Genomic DNA, 18,678 nt, shown 5'->3' with positions numbered 1-18,678 from the left:
TGTAAACAGTTTATTTAATTGTAATTAACAGTTGAGTAAGTTTTGGCCCCGAGTTAGATGTTGATTTACACTAAACCAGTCTAAAAATCAGTCCAGTTTCCCCAGCTGTAAACCCATTGGCTGTTAAACTATTTTTTTCTTATAATAAACTGACATGTTGATAACACATTCAGTTTACGTGTTTATGAGTACACTTTCAGAATGCTCTGTTACATGAAGATCCATACTGTATGCATCTTTGAGTGTGGTGGTGCGTTGCGCTGGGACGAGTTAGCATAAGGGTGAGAGGGGAAAAATCACAGTATACTCACTACAAAAATCTAGACTACACCACTGCACCAGATGGTATAATAAAAGAAAAAGGTTTTATTCAGAATTGAAGGACAGAACAAAGAACTAGGGAGCAATGGCTCAGGGGAGAGCAAGGCTTAAAATAACAACAAAAAAAAATCTTTGGGAGGAGTCCTAACTAGGAGAGGTTAAACAAAAAGAAATAAACAAAAAAACTTCCCTCAATTCCCTGGTTATACAAAAAACAGGGGTGAATCAGTATTAAAGAAGATAGGCACTCACCCCCTACAGCTCCCCCTACATGCAACTATTAAACAGTAGGGATGGCTGATGCGAAACAGTCGTTCCGAAGCTTTGCGAGATCCCGAAGCACAGATGTGTCGAAACACTGATCCGAAGCGTGATTCAAAACAGCCATGTCACGTGACTATGACCAAATGAAGCATCGAAGTGTTTCACTAAGTGTTTCATCAGGTGTGGTCTGCCGAATCAGCGTTTGATTGGCATGGTCGGGAACAGACAACACAACGCATATTGACCTTGTAGGTTTTTGTGAGAGGAGTTTTTTAAAGGCTGGAGAAATTATCTGTAAAAAAAGAAGTAGGCTAATTCCTTCCACACACATCAGATATTTATATGTGACATGGTGGCTTGATATATTTTATTAATTTCTTATTGTATTTATCTCTATTCAATTTATTTATTAAATAGACCATCTTATAGTTATTGACAATAATGAGCCTAAAAGCTCATGTAGTTGTCAAACAGATGTTAAAACAACAACAAAAAATATGTAACTTCATTGTGACGACGGTAATAGTAACACGTTTCCCAGGGTTCAATCCAAGGGCTTTTTGCATGAGAGTCGAGGACACTATCCATTCTCCCACCTGATCACTTGTGTCAAACAATCAACAGGTGGGATACAATTTGTCAGCGCTCGTCTAAAACCTTGTCAAGGCTGCTCTATTTTAATACGTGCGAATGACCACTAGGTGTCACTGTGGAGGCGGTTTCGAACGATGTTTCGAAGCACGAAGCCTCGCTCTGCCCATCACTATTAAACAGTTTAACAAAAGAAAATAATACCTTCTGCTTAATTTTTAGTTGTAGTCAAATCACTGAACTGCAGGCACTACTAAACTCAGTTAGCCACGGCTAACTCACAACTACTGTCTTTGAATGACAAAACATCAATACAGCATTCAATCTGGAGCAGGGGAGAAGCGTGTCTCCCTCTGCATACACTGGACTGCACTTTTATACTCTCCGTCTCACGTACACTCACAAACGAGTTACAGGTGCCGATCATTAGGCCTGAGAGTGAGTAAAGAGAGAGAGAGAGAGAGAGAGACAGAGGCTCTGTTTACACATACATGTTTATTTTTAAAAACTGAGAGATTTACCTTCGTTTGTGCCCCTCGTTTACACGCAAACGGAGAACTCGCCTCTGAAACCGATTGTTTCTAAAAACTCCGGCCAGAGTGGAGATCTTGAAAATCATCGGTTGCACGGTTGCATGTAAACTGAGACAAACGGATGTTTAAGCAGGCAACGTCATAGAGTATGCACCAGAGCTCGCACCTACGTCAAAAGTGCGACTTATGTTTACACTGTGACTGCTACTGTGAACGCTTCCAAGATCACATTTATGTTCGTGCAAACTTGTTTCGCGTGTTTGTATTTGCAAATACAGCTGCTCCATTATGTCGAGCAGAGACGAGTGCTCGGAGGTCAGCAATTTTACGCGTGTTTGACTTCATGCGGCGCTGCAAGAACCGACAGACGGATGATGTCAAAGTACCGCGAGAGCGATTCGAAATTAGACCTCTACGTGTGATTCCTCAACTCGCTCTCGCGGTACGTTGACGTCATCAATCACTTACTGCAACAACTCCTCCCTCCAACATGAAGAACCAGTTCATGTCACCACCAGCGCTGCCGGTGATTGGCTTACGTGGGCTTGAGCGTCTCTTGACGGCAAATATGCACGGGTACGTGTAAATAAACACTTTTCTGAAAACTGACATGTGTGCACGATATTATTTTTGAAACCGGAGAGGTTGAAATGTTCGTTTATGAAAATAGCCGCCCACGTGTAAACATAGCCAGAGAAGCAAACAAAAACACAGGGCACACAACCACGCCCACACTTTCATAAATAAAATACATTAAAAAGGTTCAGGAGAAAATAATCATCATAATACCATTAAATTGAGAAAAATATGTCCTGGGACGTAACACCCCTTAAAAATGTTATGCCCCCTCAGTCATTTTATCCTGCAGCCGGGCCTGGCAGCAGAATAAAAGCATGTACAGATAATGAATCAGTAAAAATGTGCCAATGTGCTCTGTTTAGTTCAAACAGAGATGTCAATAGATAGCCCACTCCTACAGATTGCAGCTTTAAGGGAAAAATAATTATACCTGAATTGTTTAAACTCTTAAATTGATTAAACACTGTTTATATCAATATGAAAAAGCTCATCTACTGTGTTTCAGGTACAGAAATAAAGACTGATGTGTTCAGTAGTTCTGGTGAAAATGTCACTCTGGCCTGTATTAATGCTCTTTCTGACTGCACATCAACTACATGGCTCTACAGCAAACATAGTTCATCAGTTACAGTAGAACTGATTCATGGAGGAATAAAGAATAATAACATAGAGAGAGCTGAGAGACTGAGTCTGGGGTCTAACTGCTCTCTGAACATCTATAAAACAACAGAAGATGATCGTGGACAATACATCTGCCTACAATATGTGAATGAACAAAAACATGGAACTGATGAACAGGTTTTTCTATATGTTCTTCATGGTCAGTGTTTCTGTTCATTTAGTTGAGTATATGTTTAACTTAAAAGATGAAAGTTTCTTGATGTTTTAACCTAAAATTGTGTCTTTATTATTTCAGTTTCTCCATCATCCACACAGACTGAGATGAGATCAGGCAGCTCTGTGACTCTCACCTGTCAGTTGTTTACATATGATAACACTTGTGATCATTTGGTCCTTAATGAGGATCTTCAGCTGTTCTGGGTGAATCAGGCTGATGTTAATCTACCGACAGACTCCAGATATCAGATATTATCATCAGGACAATGTAACATCACTCTGACTACAACACTCCAGAATGAAGACAACAACATAGAGTGGAGATGTTTGGTTAAAATGAAGAATGAGATCAAGACATCAGCCAGCTATACTGTCAAGTTTATGGGTACGAAATCAACATTTTACAAAAATAATTTTAGAAGGCTGTCAGGATAAGTCATAACATAAGTTATAATATTTTGGAAATCAGGAAAAAATGTGAAGGTATACTGTCTGTAGTACTTTTACTGATGATCAAGAAATGAAATATATGAAATACAGGACCAACCAAGACAGACGCAGTGACTGCAGTCACCACCATAAACACTGAGAGACGCTCAACTCTTAACTCACCAGTAACTCCTATACAACACAGTCAAGGTACATAATACACTGTTTGTCTAATTTCAGTGTTTATATGCAGTATAATTGTGTGTTGTTGTATTTTTTGTGTTTTTACATTATGGTTTAGCTAAACTAACATCCACTCCAACATCAACTACAACTCCAACAACAAACAGAAAACAGAAAACATCAAGTCCTACAGCACCATCAGCTCCTAAACAACAAGGTATGTATGTACTGTATGTATGTATATGTCTCCCTTCAGTGGTTGTCACATATTAGAATCACTTAAATATAATCAAATAATTTCTGGAGATGTTCATAGACAGAGCTGATTACAAACTCTGACTTTGTTTTATTTTCAATACTTCTAAATGACTTTCCATTTACTTTATTAAATGATCACCAATAATCTATTAATATGAAAGCTGATACTTTAATGTGAAATCTTTAATCACTTAACTAAAACTTTATATATTTGCTGGGGTTTTTTTCCTAGGTTAGTGATACAGTCTGACCCTGATATACGCTTTATGTTTGTGGTTTGTTTTAATGTCAGTTTTTTTTTCTTATGATCATGCAGCCATTTAATACACTACTGCCCAAAAGTTTAGGGTCAATTAAGTAAAATGTTTCTCTACTGTAGACCTTAACAACTTTTTGATTTGAAGCACATGCTTTAATGTCTAAAATTGTAGTCTGTATAAAATAGAATTGTCCAAAGCCATTAGTTATATGCATTACAAGAATATTCTGGAAACTCATCATCATTCAAAAATATGAAAAGCCTTCATGATTAATATTTAATACGCATTTATATTAATTTATTTGTCTATCAGATACTGTATTTTTATATCTTTGGTTTAAAGAAAAAGTCTCTTTATGTTGTGTTAGTGCCTGTGATTGCTGCTGTGACTGCTGCAGTAGTTTTTCTCTTTGCTGTTGTCCTTCTTGGGGTGATTTGTTTAAAAAGATCAGGTGAGTTTACACATCCCACCACTTACAGATTAGCACATCAGGGCTTCAGGTATTGAACTACTGTACACTCTTAAAAATATAGGTGCTTTAAAGGTTATTGCAACAATACCATAGAAGAACCATTTCAAAGATTCTTTAAAAAAAACATTTCTTTCTTCTCTTATTATAATTTAACTTTCATGAAACAAAAGAGTTCGTCAGATGTTAAAGGTTCTTTAAAACGATTTAGACAAAAAGGTTATTTTATGGTACACACACACATTATTATATATAAAAATTCAAATAAACTCCTGTTACATGAAGCACGTTTATTTTTCAGGTAGAAGACAAGCTATTCATCTGGTGAGTATAATAATGAATTAATTTATTAGCTATCACCACTGTAATATATTTTTCTAGAAGGGTACTGTTTATTCTTGTCTGTTATAGGTTACAGATAAGAATGACAAAAAAAGGAAGCAATGACACAATCATCATTTCTAGCATTTCCGATAAACTCAAAGATTCATGAAATTTGTGAAAATTTCCAGTTACTGTGGTCATTTATGTGGCCTTGTAACACAGTCATGTCTGTGTAATATATTTTCATAAAATGTGCCACCCTAACAATCCTCTAAAGACAACTTTGAAAACCAATTTTCTTTCCTCTTCAAAACAATAAAACTTTCAACATTTTAAAAAGTCATCCATTTTCAAAACAATACCGAACATAAGATTAAACAGTAATAAAACAGTAATGTGAAAAATAAAATCTATATATAATAAAAATAACGTATACATTTAATAAACAAAATAAAAATAGTTACGAATGAAAAAATCCTTATAAGGATAAAAAAAAATAAGAATTGAAATACAACACATGTATGTTTGGACGATCAAGTCAAAATGCCAGTCAACTCATAGATCTTTCACTCCTCATAACTTTGTTCCTCATATATTTGTTAATGTTTAGGTGCAAAAGGATGATGTGAATTATTCAGAGGTGATAATTTCTGGTAAAAAGCAACAGAAGAAGAAGAATGTAAGTACCACCACATTCCTACTCTTAAAGGTGTTAGATCTGCCCTCCATACTTTCATAACATGAGTTAATGCACCTTAACATTTTAATGATGTGCAATCTCTTAAATTTGTAAATTAAAGTAATTCAGTGCTTACAAGATGTTATACAATCTGTAGGTTAAAACTTGTTTGTCAATTTTTCTAATGCTCATTCAGGTTCATTCTGCTGATAAAGTGACTTATGCTGCCATCAGAGGAGAAGTTGAAGTCCAGAAGAACTGCACAGAGCTTTATGCCTCTGTTAACAAAACACCTCACAAACAGATATAAGTATACAAACAGCAGAATTTACAATATTACAAGCAAATGAAAATAAACCTTTAAACCAATAGTGATTCAGTCAATGGCATTGTAAATATGTTGTTAACAAACTAAAGTGGTGATCTGATTTACAGTATCTACATTTATTACATTTTTGTTTGGCTTTAGATGTTTGTCTGCTTGTTAATGTTTTAATGTTATTGTCCTTATTACTTACAACAAATTATAGTCATGTTAAAATGATGGCCTTCATGCTGCACAAATTTGTGGGTTTTCGGGCAGCTTAAGCAGCGGCTCAGATTTAGTTGGTTTGTAGCTGTGTGACATTTGTATTAATCAGTGACTTTTAATAATGCTCATAATCTTAAATTTTGGTGATGATACTGATGATGACAAATCAGATGTGAATGGCTCTTTGAATTTATTTCTGTTTGTATGTAGAATGTGACTGTAAACGCTCATTGTGGTTTTTATGTAAATGTTATGTTGTGTCAGTCCATATCATAACCGTTTAACCAAACTTCATATTTTCTAACTACTGGTATGTTGGTTTGAGATATTTCTAAACTATTATTTACTTATATCGTTGTAAAGGAAAAGAAAGAGAGAGTTTGTTTTTGTTATTATTTTACTAATTTTTATATATTCAGTTTATATAATTTTTATTACATATTCATTCAAGTTCATTTATTATTTGGCAATTCTTCATTATTTTCCATCACTGTTGTTCAAAGTTATGTCTTAGAGTATGTTATAAGGATCTGTATAAGTCTTCATGTGAAAGGACAATGTTGTTAAAGAGTTAATTTTCACTATCTTTGCTTGGTATAATAACACCTGTTGAAACCGTTTCATATAAAGTCAGACTGAGCAATGAAACTTTTATTATTTTATAACTCTGCTCATTTTATTCTGTTATAACTTTTTCTCTTGCCTGCTGCTGTTCTTCTCATTCATGAATCTGTCTTGTGGTTGAGTAGAAGTGATTGTATTTGTGTTTATTGTGTTGTATGATAGATGTATTTGTTGCTTTGCTTTAAATATGAATTTTCGCTCTTTGGAAACATAAATGGATTATATAATAAATCTATGAATGTTTTAATTTTTTATCACTGTTTAAATATTAAAGGTAAATAAATTGGGGACTCTACTGAACCTTATATTTATTTATATGCAGATGCAATCCCATGGAGAAAAAACAGATGTTGCCAGGAGCTATAAATATGAAATAAGGCTTAAGACTTGGTCATAAAAGAGGACATGAAATTTTAGTTACTTAGACGGTCTCTGTATTTTTCTTGACATTTTGGTGAACTAAATACAGTATATAAAATATGTTTGTTATGAATGAACCCCCCTCTTCACGTCCTCCCGGTCGACAGAGGGCGGCTTCACTAGAGTTTTTGTTAGTTCTCCCCGTTCACTACATTTCCCATCATGCCACTTAACTGGGACTGATCACGCCACCACCTGTAACCAATCAGACTGGCTATTTAAACTCCTCTGGAACATTGAACTGTGTCAAGTCTTGATTTGCCCCGTGTGATCATTTCTGAGCGTTATTTCCCTGTGAGTAGGGGAGAGCGGGGTATGTTGTCACACTTTTCACACTGTCTAACATTTACTGAGCACCATACATCAAAATGGTATAAATCTCATACCAAATGAAAGAAGGAAGTCTTGGGCACATATGTTGTATTCATAACATCTTTATATCTTATCTCATTACAGAGTTGTAGACTGTTGAATAGTGACTGTGCACTTGTGACAATTTGCCCCATCGGAGGGTAAGTTGTCACACTAGGGCGGGTAAGTTGTCACACTAGATTATCTCAAAATAAGAACACAACTACTTAATTGTGAATATTGATTTAAATTTTTAAACTCAAACCAAACTGGAAATATAAACATCCGTGCCTGGAGAATCTGGAAAAACAATTATTTCAATCCAAATAATGCACATTTCAATTAAGTGGCAAGACCACTTTACTTTGAACTTTGGTTCAAATGTTCTATGGCTTTCACATAAAACCAGATAACTGAATGGAACGCTGCAGATAACTTGCTTAACTTAACATGTTTAACCTCTGAACAAAACAGATGCCCTGTATGACTAATAGGACTCATCTCCAGAATCACAATTCTGACACACATAAATTGCCTGGCCTGAGGTGCAAGCATCATGGGCCCAATTGTTGCATTTTACACATTTTACCCAGGTCTCCTTTGGACGACTCTTTGAAAATGGCTCTACACAGACGAGGCAGAAGCACTCTTCATCATCTGATGATGACTCTTGCATGATTTTTCTTCTTTTAGCTGCCTTGTTTTTCATAGGTCCAGATTTCTGCTTCCCTTTCTTTTGAAACAGCTTTTTGCTAGATTGAGGCTTATTCTTTTCTATATCATGTTTTCTGAGCATGTTCGATGTGTTTGTTTGTACAGGGGCAAGTTGTCAGATGTGACGACTTGCCCCAAAGTCATTGAGACAACTTGCCCCATACTTACTTGTGTGCTAATGTTGTCTAAATCTCAAGTTTAGCTCATCATATCACTTTAGCTAAAGTATCAAAAGACACTTTACGGTCTCCTCTATTTTGTGCAAAATAATCATTTTAAACATTCACACCTAACAAAGTTGTATTGCATAAAATGTAAAGTGATTTTTTTTTACTTTTTAAGCAGAAAAATAAGAAAATTGTGCTAACCTCAGATTACAGTGATCTTGACCACATGTGAACAGGAAGTTCACTATAGAAGAAGAAGTCACATAAAGTGGCTATTTGATTTTTGAGATAGAGCCTCTAGTGTTTGAGTTATTAACAGTGTGACAACTTAACCGTGTGACAACTTACCCCGCTCTCCCCTATATTTCCTGTTGTGACCTTGACTGTTATTTGAATTCTTGATTGTTATCTGCCTGCCTCTGATCTCTGCCTGTCTCTGGATTATTGATTGTTATCTGTCTGCCCTGACTGTCCATCGTTTACGATTCTGGTTTACCCCTTAGTTTGAATTACCTGTAGTGATGCAAAGTCTGATTCATTTCCACGAACCGGCTCTTTTCGGACAGTTCGGCTCATTGAACCGGTTGAAAAAGTCGATTCAACGGTTTCTGACGTCATCAAGAAATGACATTGCTACGCATTTTATTTTCTAATTACTTGTATCAATGAAAAATTCAAATAAAGTCGTTTGTGTCAACACATTAAAACATTCAAATAAAAAGTTGTTTTGTGAAGGCATAGCTGATTGCCTTTCATTCACAAGTTAGTAATGTTTGTGGTCACAGTTTCAATCACGGATTGTAAATGCCAGATACCAGTTTTGACTAGCTACAACTTAAATAAGATTCCTAAAAGACACCGATGCACAATTGCGGATGTGTAAGTATAAAGAATAAAAAATGTTTCTTTTAAACTCATTGGTCTTTCTTAAAAAACTACAATATGATTTACATGCACAATAAATCATACTAAAGCTTTTTAATAAAACAAGCATATCAAGAAACTAATAAAACAAGAAACTTCGCGTATCAGGCTCGTTCAAATCCTCTGTGATTCACACCCAGTGTCAGCAACTCATCCGTCAGAATCATAGGGAATCCTCACCTCGGCAATCATTGACAAACTTCATTCAGTTCTTTTTAGTTCGACGTGCTATTTCGGCTATGCTTCCTGCGTCATCAACCCGGAACCTATGCCCAAAACTAAAGTTCAATTTAGTTCGATTTGTGAACCGGCTCGACCGGTTACTTCCGGGAACCTGCTCAAAAGAACGATTCGTTCAAGAACCTAACATCACTAATTACCTGTGTTCATCAATAAAGCTGCAAATGGATCCTCTCATGAGTCCCCATTACAGTGTTAAAATGACACCGGCAATTTGATTGTAACTTAAAAACAGCTAAAACGGTAGCACTTTATTTTACAGTACGTGTACTTACCTTGTACATATATGGTAAATAAGTTGTACTTACCGACAAATGTGTGGTACTTACTTTTAGGTATCTACATGGTAATTAATTGGTATCATTACTGTACTTACCAGTGGTACATACTATGTAGGTATTATGTAACTCTAGGTAAGTACTGGGTAATAACAGATACATACTTATAGTGTAGGTATACTGTAACTAACGAGAAACATTACTGTACTTACAAATAAATGTACAATTTAAGTATTTAGTATTTACAGGCAAGTTAGGTATTTATAGTGTACATATATGAAAACTAATATCAAACACTTCTGTACTTACAAATTGTATATACACAATAAGTGTTTACTAGTGAATGTACCCAGTAGTTAATGCGTATGACAGTCAATGGTTGGGTTTGCCTCACAGTTACATGTATATGATGCTATATCTTAGGTGGTAGGTCCTATGTAATAACTGTGTAAAAAACAACACTTTATTTTACAGTCCTGTTTCCATGCAGTTACCATGGATGTACTAGTGAATGTACCCAGTAGTTAATGCATACGGTTATTTAATGCTTGGTTTAAAGGACAAAGATACTGAGTCAGAGTACCAAAATGGCACATCAGTAATGTTTGCTCTCAGTTATCATATACGTATGGTATACATATAACTTACACTTGCCTGCAGGTACCACACACTTATCGTGTATATACAATTTGTAAGTACACTAGTGTTTCTCGTTAGTTACAGTATACCTACACTACAAGTATGTATCTGTTATTACCCAGTACTTACCTAGAGTTACATAATAACTACATAGTATGTACCACTGGTAAGTACAGTAATGATAACAATTAATTACCATGTAGATACCTAAAAGTAAGTACCACACATTTGTCGGTAAGTACAACTTATTTACCATATATGCACAAGGTAAGTACACGTACTGTAAAATAAAGTGCGACCGCTAAAACATTTACAGTGTAAAACTGTGCCTTATAAATGAATGTACTGAGTACTAACAAGACTCCACTACTGCTATAAAGGGGGAGAGACTACAAAAAACTCTGAGTTTACTAAAACCTGCTTTGGACCAAAAGTAAGTTACCCTAATGTTAATCTTGGTTACCTATAGTATTTTATCCTTCATATGTCCAAAGAGTCTTTTTTGTTTGTCAGATTATTAAAATACATAACGGCCATTCCGGGTTTTTTTTTTTTTTGGAGAAAGATGAACACTTGCGTTCGTACAGTTGGCAGTGCTAAACAGTTACGAGTACGCACAGCCTTTGGATACTAATCTAACAGCTGTGAGATCGATGGAATCAATCTTAAATACCTAAATAACTTTGGCTTACAGGCAGATACAGCCTTACACATATGATCCAGAATTGGATACTAAGTCAGTAACTGGAATCAACAGGAACAACAGCAGCAACAATTACAGCAGGACATCTGTCTAGTAATTATTCCTTGTTTGCTTATCTGCCATTGTAATAAAAAGTGACCTAAATCTTGATGTGTTTTTTCTGCATTTGCCCATTTACAATGTGTAAATGTCATAAGTGCAGTACAATGCCAACTGAGGAGGAAAATGTTTGCTGTTGTTCGTGTTGTTTCCATTACATGCACGTATGCGCCAATTGCAAACAAAACCTGAGAGGTTTACTTACGCCTGTGGTTGCAACACCTAAACAGGGTCTTTTAACGTTGGGGCTGCTCCATCAGTTGTAAACAAGTGGCAAATCCGGCATTAAACTGAGCCTTGTTTGTATAGCAATCCTCTCCGAAATGCAGCCAGGGAACAACATAAACCCATTCGCAATTATATTGCTGTCTGGGAAAAATAAACTGCATCCACTGTTGTCTTAAGACAGAAAAAGCTAAATAAGGTTTTCTTCTCCTTACATCCCAAAACACAAGTTTTTTTTGTCGAACCATCTTGATAAAACAAAGTTGCCGCAAGCTCTGCAGTGATACCGGTGACAATGCTAATGCGCGTTCTCACTCTCAATCTGATTCACATGCAGGCGTGCTTTTTCGGGGGGAAGGATCCATAAAGGAATATGAGGTCAATCAGTCGTAAAGGACACAGAAAATTGTAGGAAAAGAGAGGCATGAGTTGGCCCAAAAATACTCCGTCACAAGCTCAACTGCTTTTTGACACTTTGCTTACGTATGTTTAGCATGAGGGTTACAACTCTAAGGCATGTTTATAAAAGATGTTTAATTTAACTAAGGCATGGCCCTTGCTTTAGCTAAGCTTTGTCTGTAAAACCAGGCCGTTGTTAAAACAGAAGCTTAAAATTCTCTTTATGCAAAATAAAAAGAGCATAAAGGGTCAAATGTAACAAAAATGAAACTGATGGTGATATAAAAAATAAGGATTTAAAGGCATGATCTTTTGGGATTACTCATGCTTTTATTAAAAGTAAAACAGTTATTACAGGAATAATCCCTCTGAAGTAACCTTAGGTGCACTACTTTCACTAAAAGCACAGTTGTCACAGGGTGACTATGATGGGGCGGAACCAAAAGTGGCGGAGAAAGGTTCCGCCCGAAGATGGTTTCCGCCCGGACTCGATTTTTAATGACACTATTTTACTTCCTGGTCTCCCTAGTAACACAGATGATGGGCAAATGAGCAACAGGTGCGACAGATTAGCTAGGAACAGAGACAAGACATAAAAAGGCCCAAAGAAGCCCAAATGAGAGCGGTTGTTGCGGGCACGAGTTCCGTTTTGCCTAGGGCAGACTCGATCACACGCTCCGTCCTTGGAGGAGCCGGAGGGCGCCGTTGATCCACAAAGCGCTTATAGCGGAAGGAAAGAGTGCGGCAGCCAAGCGAGGCGAAAAGGACGGAGCGTGAGAATTAAAGGAACACTGCACTGGTGTGCTTCTCTGTGGTGCCGGTGTTGGTGTACGGTTGGCTGTGTTATAGGCTGGAGAGCGACGATCTAATTCCCTTGGGGAAGAAAGAGACAGGAAGAGGTGGATGTTTACCGTGAGGAGGAAGTTATGTGAGGATAACTGGGTGAAGAAAACAATATGAGACGGGTCGACATGTGAGTACAGCTGGGATATTGTATATACGTTGCAGAGGTGAAATTATTGTGCGTTTTTAGAGTGTCTATTTATAGTTCCGGCCCCACCGGAGGAATAAGCGTGGGTGAGCTGATGAACGTCTAGTGTATACGAAGAACCAATCAAGAAGAAATCGCTTTCCAACTTTCCTGTGTGTTGGAAAGTTCGGCCGACGAGCCACAGGAGGAATCTGAGATTAGTCGCCTATGTCCTTATTTCACAACGAGTGTGTGTGTGTGATGCTGTGGGTGAGTCCCGACTTTCAATTTGTGTGTTTTCACTGAAGCTTGCAGTGTAGTGCTGTGCTTTCTTTTTGGAGATTAAGACTGTTTTATCCCAGAGGCTCCGTGTGAAAATAACTGTGTCGAACTGACCAGCGCAGTGGATAGGAATTACTTGCCTGTAACACTAGTGTGATTTGTGGAGAAACCAGGAAGCCCCAGTCTGTGAGTCACGCACTTCTATGAATGCTAACTTACCTCTGCTCTTAGCAACCCTGTGCAGAATGGTCCAGAGCCCTAAGTTGTGAGTAACGTGTGTTATCAAGCGACCACTTACCTCTGTCCTCAGCGAACCTGTGGAGAAACCAGAAAGCCCAGTCTGTGAGTCACGCACTTCTATGAACGCTAACTTACCTCTGCTCTTAGCAACTCTGTGCAGAATGGTCCAAAGCCCCAAGTTGTGAGTAACGGGTGTTATTAAATGACCACTTACCTCTGTCCTCAGCGAACCTGTGGAGAAACCAGAACGCCCAGTCTGTGAGTCACGCACTTTTATGAATGCTAACTTACCTCTGCTCTTAGCAACCCTGTGCGGAATGGTCCAAAGCCCCAAGTTGTGAGTGATGTATGCTACGTGATGATCATCTACCTCTGTCCTCAGTGAACCTGTGGAGAAACCAGGAAGCCCAGTCTCGAACCTGTGGAGAAACCAGAAAGCCCAGTCTCGAACCCGTGAGGAGGAGCAAAGGGTCCTAGAGTCCGGAGAACCCCCCCCACGTCCTGTGGAACCCCGTCTGAAACCAGAGGGAGAAAGAAGTGTTTTAAACTGCCCTTCCCCTTTCCCCTTTTTGCTTTTAAAAATTTAATAAAGTTGTATTTTAAATTTGAGTATACTGGTCCGTCTGGTCATTGGGGTGGTCTTGGGAACCTCCTCGAGGTGGGAACTAGGAGGAGCGTGACCCGCGACAGGGGCGGTCCGCTTCTCCGACCTGTGACACAGTCATGATTATACTTTAAGTCACATATAGGCCTACACTGCACACATCACAGTTCTGATGTTTAAAAGGTTTTAAATGTATTTTGAAGCTTTGATTGTGTTTACAGTGCGCAATATAACATGTGTTTGTGTTTCACGTGTAAAAAGCACTGTATTTTTCACAAAATTTTATTATCTCTATACCGCTGTTTACCACTGTCCTAAACGGGTTGATGTCTTCCTTGTTCTATGAAGTCCCTCCTTCAGAAATACGTATCGAGTTCTGATTGTGTAGTTCAGTGTGTTGTGATTCGACAGCAGTGATTGATTACTTAATTGCAATTAGTATTGAACAGGTCTTATGCAAGACTGATTTACATAATTTACCACACAAACACAATCTGATTGTAAGATCCATATATCAATCAATATAGCAGCATGTTAGAGTTTGTTATTTGTTAGACCTATATGTACAAATAGTGAGAGGGTCACTGTTGACTCCATCTAGATAAAGACCTGGCACAAGACTAACACAGCAAGGCTTGTTTGAGCTGTATTTCCAATGAGCCCACAAAGACATGTTGTCAGCATTATAGAAAGATATCTGCTTTCTCTTACAGTCCAGATACAAGCCTATTTTCCTTGGTTTGTCTTGAGATTTTAACAGAGTCTCTTGTCCATCAGAAGACAGGACGTAACCTGTATTATGTTTAAGATGAAGCTGAATCTCACTTTCAACTGACTTTGTTTTCAGATTAACTTCACCTATCATGATTCCCACGGTCCAGTCTGGTTTATCCCCAACTTTTACCTCCCAGTAGTGCTGACCAGACTGAAAGTTTTCCTCTGATACAGTACCAGGATTGAAGCCTCTAAACAGAGCAGACATTCTGTCAGCTTGACGGATTCTGGCGCCCCCTGGAGACACGATTAGGTAAGATTCTCCAGGATTTTTCAGAGTCAAACTCTCAGGAACTACAACAAAGACACAAGCATACATTTCATGAAATAAATGACTCAAACAACAAGAAGTTATCTAATCTCTATCACTCATATCTGTCATGTCTTTCACCTCTTTTGATGGATCCCAGCATCTGCTTCCACACAAAGAACTGCAGGTGAGTTTCATGGGGGCCAAAGAAGAGAGAGTCATGAACCACAGTAAGATCTTTCAGCTTTGAAGTGTACCTGAAACAGCCAATCATATCTGCATAAAGCAAACTTAACATCTGTACACTTTGACTTAATTAATGAGATTTGGGTGTAAATACAGTAGCAGAACTATATACTTAATATCTGATGCCACACTGTCTTTATCTTTCATGCCCTCGGTCAGAGGAAATCCTATTTCATGCCACCACTAAATAAAAAATATAAACAGACCATACACTTGTTATGTTTTTTTAAACCACTACAGTTAAAAGTAATAGTGTTCAAATTGCAACTCCACACATGTGAGTTCTGTGAAAAGCTTACTGTGAGTAACTGTGCGTTCAAACCACCACCGGCAAGACATCAAAGTAGCCAGAAGTAATTCATTTTCAATGAGAGCTGGCGGCAAGCTCCGGCGAGCAGCGTTGCGGCGCGTCATTTATGGTGTGAGTGTCAAGGAGTTGAAATAAGTTAAACTTTATGGTAATGAGCTATGACGCTGTTCAGCGACAACCAAACGGAAGGTGTAAACGTTCAGCAGCAACCAATCGGAAGGTGGAATCCTCCGCTTGAGAGGAGTACAGAGAATGCATTCGAGTGTCAGAGCGTCCACTACTACACCTTTTCTATAGTGTCGTTGGTAGGGGAGCCAGAGCTTTTATTTACGCTCTCGTCGCTGGCGGTGTGAAAGCACAGTAACTGTTTTTAAATACACTACAATATACGTATGTATTTTAATATGTTACGACCTGTAGAAAGAGATCAGGTTGGTTAATCTCCAATGATAACTGCAGAACAACTTCTTTCTTTTTGCTCTCCATAAACTTTGTGTCTATCATGGACCGGTTCTTCTGCATGCTCTCAGTAATTTTGCTCTCCTCTCTCTTCAACTGTTTCTTCACCTCTTCCTCTTTCTGTCGTAGGAACTGATGCATTTCTTCAAACTGAGCAGAGATCTGAGCTACTAAGAATTTGGATTTCTCCTGAAATAATAAAAAAAAATATTGTATTAATCCTTTAGGTCTATGGCTGCAAACCAATCGTGTGGACGTGTGCATTGAAATATGCTTTTGGGCGTCAGCATTTTGAACAGCATCTCCAAAATATCTCTTCTGTGACCCGCTGACAGGTGTGTTGGGGGGATGCAACTATGGATCTTCAGTAGCCTAGACCGTCTCATTTGATACAAAAGCTGTAAAGGCTGCATCCCTCGAAGACTGAGTCCTTGCCTTCAAATGTCACGTCCTTCGAAGGATCCAGCCTTCAAATTGGGACATAGCTTTTGTATCACTGTGCAGAACCTTAGCAAAGTAAACATTATGTGAAACATTCTGTTGCTGTTCACACCCAGATAACAATACACTCCTGGGCGGATCCGCTCCGAAGTTAGACCCGGAGTCTATTGCTATATGGGTAGTAAGTCAGGGACTATTATTACAGCCTTTTGCTTATTTATTTCTAAACATTTATTTCTAAATTAAACATATTCCAACAACAAAGTCCAAAGTCCAAAAAACACCCATATACTCTAAGGTAAAGGTTCCCTACAGTAGGTCTTTAACAGGCTTTATGGTTGTTTAAAGAACCTTTACCATCCACAGAAACTTTCTGTTGCACAAAAGGTGTGGAAAAAGGCTTCTTCAGAATATTAAAGACAGAAAGAATGGTTCTTTTAAGAGCCATCGATTAAAAACAAAAATGTTTTTTGGCACCACTGTAAAGGACCTCCAAACCTTTTTTTTGTGTGTGTACATAGTAAGTAATTAGTTCAAGTTAAACGTATAAACCCTATGAAATATTATTTATAAATATTTAAAACCCTAGGAACTTGAAAATATATGTTTAGATACCTCAGTTTTGGTGATCTCAGATGTCTGTTGTTGGAACATACTATCCAACTGTTTGTTTTCTTTGGCCAGAAAACCTAAAGCAGTCTTTAGCTCCCTCTACAAAAAACCCAGACTCTTGTTATTTTAATATCTCAAATAATGATCCTAATCGTAAATAATCTTTAAACTAATTATAAGCAGATGTAATGTATTGCATGTAATTTGCAGAATTTTACCTTGGTGATCTCAACGGACTCTATTACTGGTTTAAAAATGTGTCCTTGATGTTTGTCTCCATCTCTGCAGATGACACACACCAGCTTCTGATCAGTTTCACAGAAAAGTTTAAGCTTCTCATCATGCTCTGAACACATCAGCTCAGTTTCAGGAAGCTTGAGAGCTTGTCCTTCATTTTTAGATGTCGGACTCTTCACGTTATCTGGTTTGCGTTCAGCAGAAAGATGCTCTCTCACTGTCGATGTTATGTTCATCAGTAGACGGCTTGGTTTCAGGTCTTCTTTGCTATAAGGCTTTTTGCATTCAGGACAGGCGCTTGATCCCAGGCTGGCATGCATGTGGCCTGTGATGCATTGTCGACAAAACGAGTGCTCGCAAGAGAGAGTCACCGGATCAGTAAGATCATTCAAACACACTGCACACTGTATCTGTAAAGACAGAGGTGAATCCATTTCAACTGTACAATTTCCAGACAGTGATTTTCTACTCTACCTGCGTAAGGTTTGGTTAAACTTTCAGTTTTGAAGCAAATTAAAATAAATTGCATAATAAGGTGTTGCTCCTCCCACAGTAAACAAACTGGAATATCAGCTCTTACCTCAGGTTGTACTGGGACTTGACAGAAAAACATCATCATTTGCACTTTTTGAAAAGTTAGCAAAAACTAGCGCCATACCACAGTACATTACTAACTACTGTATTTACAGTTTATATATATACTGTGAAATTATTATTTAATATTAATATTGTTTATATGATATATATTATAGTAACTTATATTATACATTAGACATACTGTATATTGTGTTTTATTTAGGGCTGTGAATCGATTAAATTTTTTAATCTAATTAATTACATACTCTGTGATTAATTAATCTAAATTAATCGCCTACATAATTTTTGCTGTGAAAGTATTAAATATTTCTTTTTAAATAAATCAGTGAATAATCAGCATTAGTGACAATGAAGCTCAAAAACTCTTTTATTATTACAGTATTTTCACTGTTCAAATAATGGCCATAACAATCAACAAAAATAACCTAAAGTAATATGCTAAGGAAATAAAGTGCTTCTGGAAGATTATTTACCAAAAGTTTAACAGTGCAATATCAATTGCAGGGCTTTTTTGTGCAATTGAACATAAACCTTAAATAAAGAACCCGACAGGTGGATGACATCAAAGTACCGCGAGAGCATTTAGGAAGCAGTCTTCTGTTATGATTTCTCGA

The 18,678-nt window shown here is 37.5% G+C and overlaps 2 protein-coding genes and 2 long non-coding RNA genes across 4 annotated transcripts; 3 read left to right on the top strand and 1 right to left on the bottom strand.

Moving 5' to 3' along the window:
* The first annotated feature begins 2,765 nt into the window (after positions 1-2,765).
* Positions 2,766-3,560, top strand: LOC129449189 (uncharacterized). The gene is made up of 2 exons (XM_073872719.1): positions 2,766-3,108; positions 3,205-3,560. The coding sequence occupies exons 1-2, from the start codon at positions 2,766-2,768 to the stop codon at positions 3,558-3,560; spliced, it is 699 nt and encodes a 232-aa protein (XP_073728820.1).
* A 200-nt stretch (positions 3,561-3,760) lies between these two features.
* Positions 3,761-7,099, top strand: LOC141367239 (uncharacterized). The gene is made up of 5 exons (XR_012371512.1): positions 3,761-3,954; positions 4,623-4,706; positions 5,026-5,048; positions 5,659-5,727; positions 5,924-7,099. It is a non-coding gene; the product is annotated as an uncharacterized lncRNA (long non-coding RNA).
* Positions 7,100-7,405: 306 nt separating this feature from the next.
* Positions 7,406-17,654, top strand: LOC141367236 (uncharacterized). The gene is made up of 5 exons (XR_012371508.1): positions 7,406-7,597; positions 14,986-15,165; positions 15,323-15,349; positions 16,405-16,512; positions 17,519-17,654. It is a non-coding gene; the product is annotated as an uncharacterized lncRNA (long non-coding RNA).
* On the bottom strand, positions 14,023-17,914 carry LOC129447914 (nuclear factor 7, brain-like). The gene is made up of 6 exons (XM_055209897.2): positions 17,449-17,914; positions 17,234-17,329; positions 16,133-16,366; positions 15,521-15,591; positions 15,304-15,419; positions 14,023-15,206 (listed from the first exon to the last, which is right to left on the bottom strand). Exons 1-6 carry the CDS (start codon positions 17,899-17,901, stop codon positions 14,683-14,685), a joined length of 1,494 nt encoding a protein of 497 aa, XP_055065872.2. The 5' UTR covers positions 17,902-17,914; the 3' UTR covers positions 14,023-14,682.
* Positions 17,915-18,678: the final 764 nt, after the last annotated feature.

Source organism: Misgurnus anguillicaudatus, chromosome 10 (assembly GCF_027580225.2).
Source record: "Misgurnus anguillicaudatus chromosome 10, ASM2758022v2, whole genome shotgun sequence".
In the NCBI taxonomy this organism is placed as follows: Eukaryota; Metazoa; Chordata; class Actinopteri; order Cypriniformes; family Cobitidae; genus Misgurnus; species Misgurnus anguillicaudatus.
Note: the sequence above shows the minus strand (reverse complement) of the source record. Positions and strands in the feature narration are given on the sequence as shown.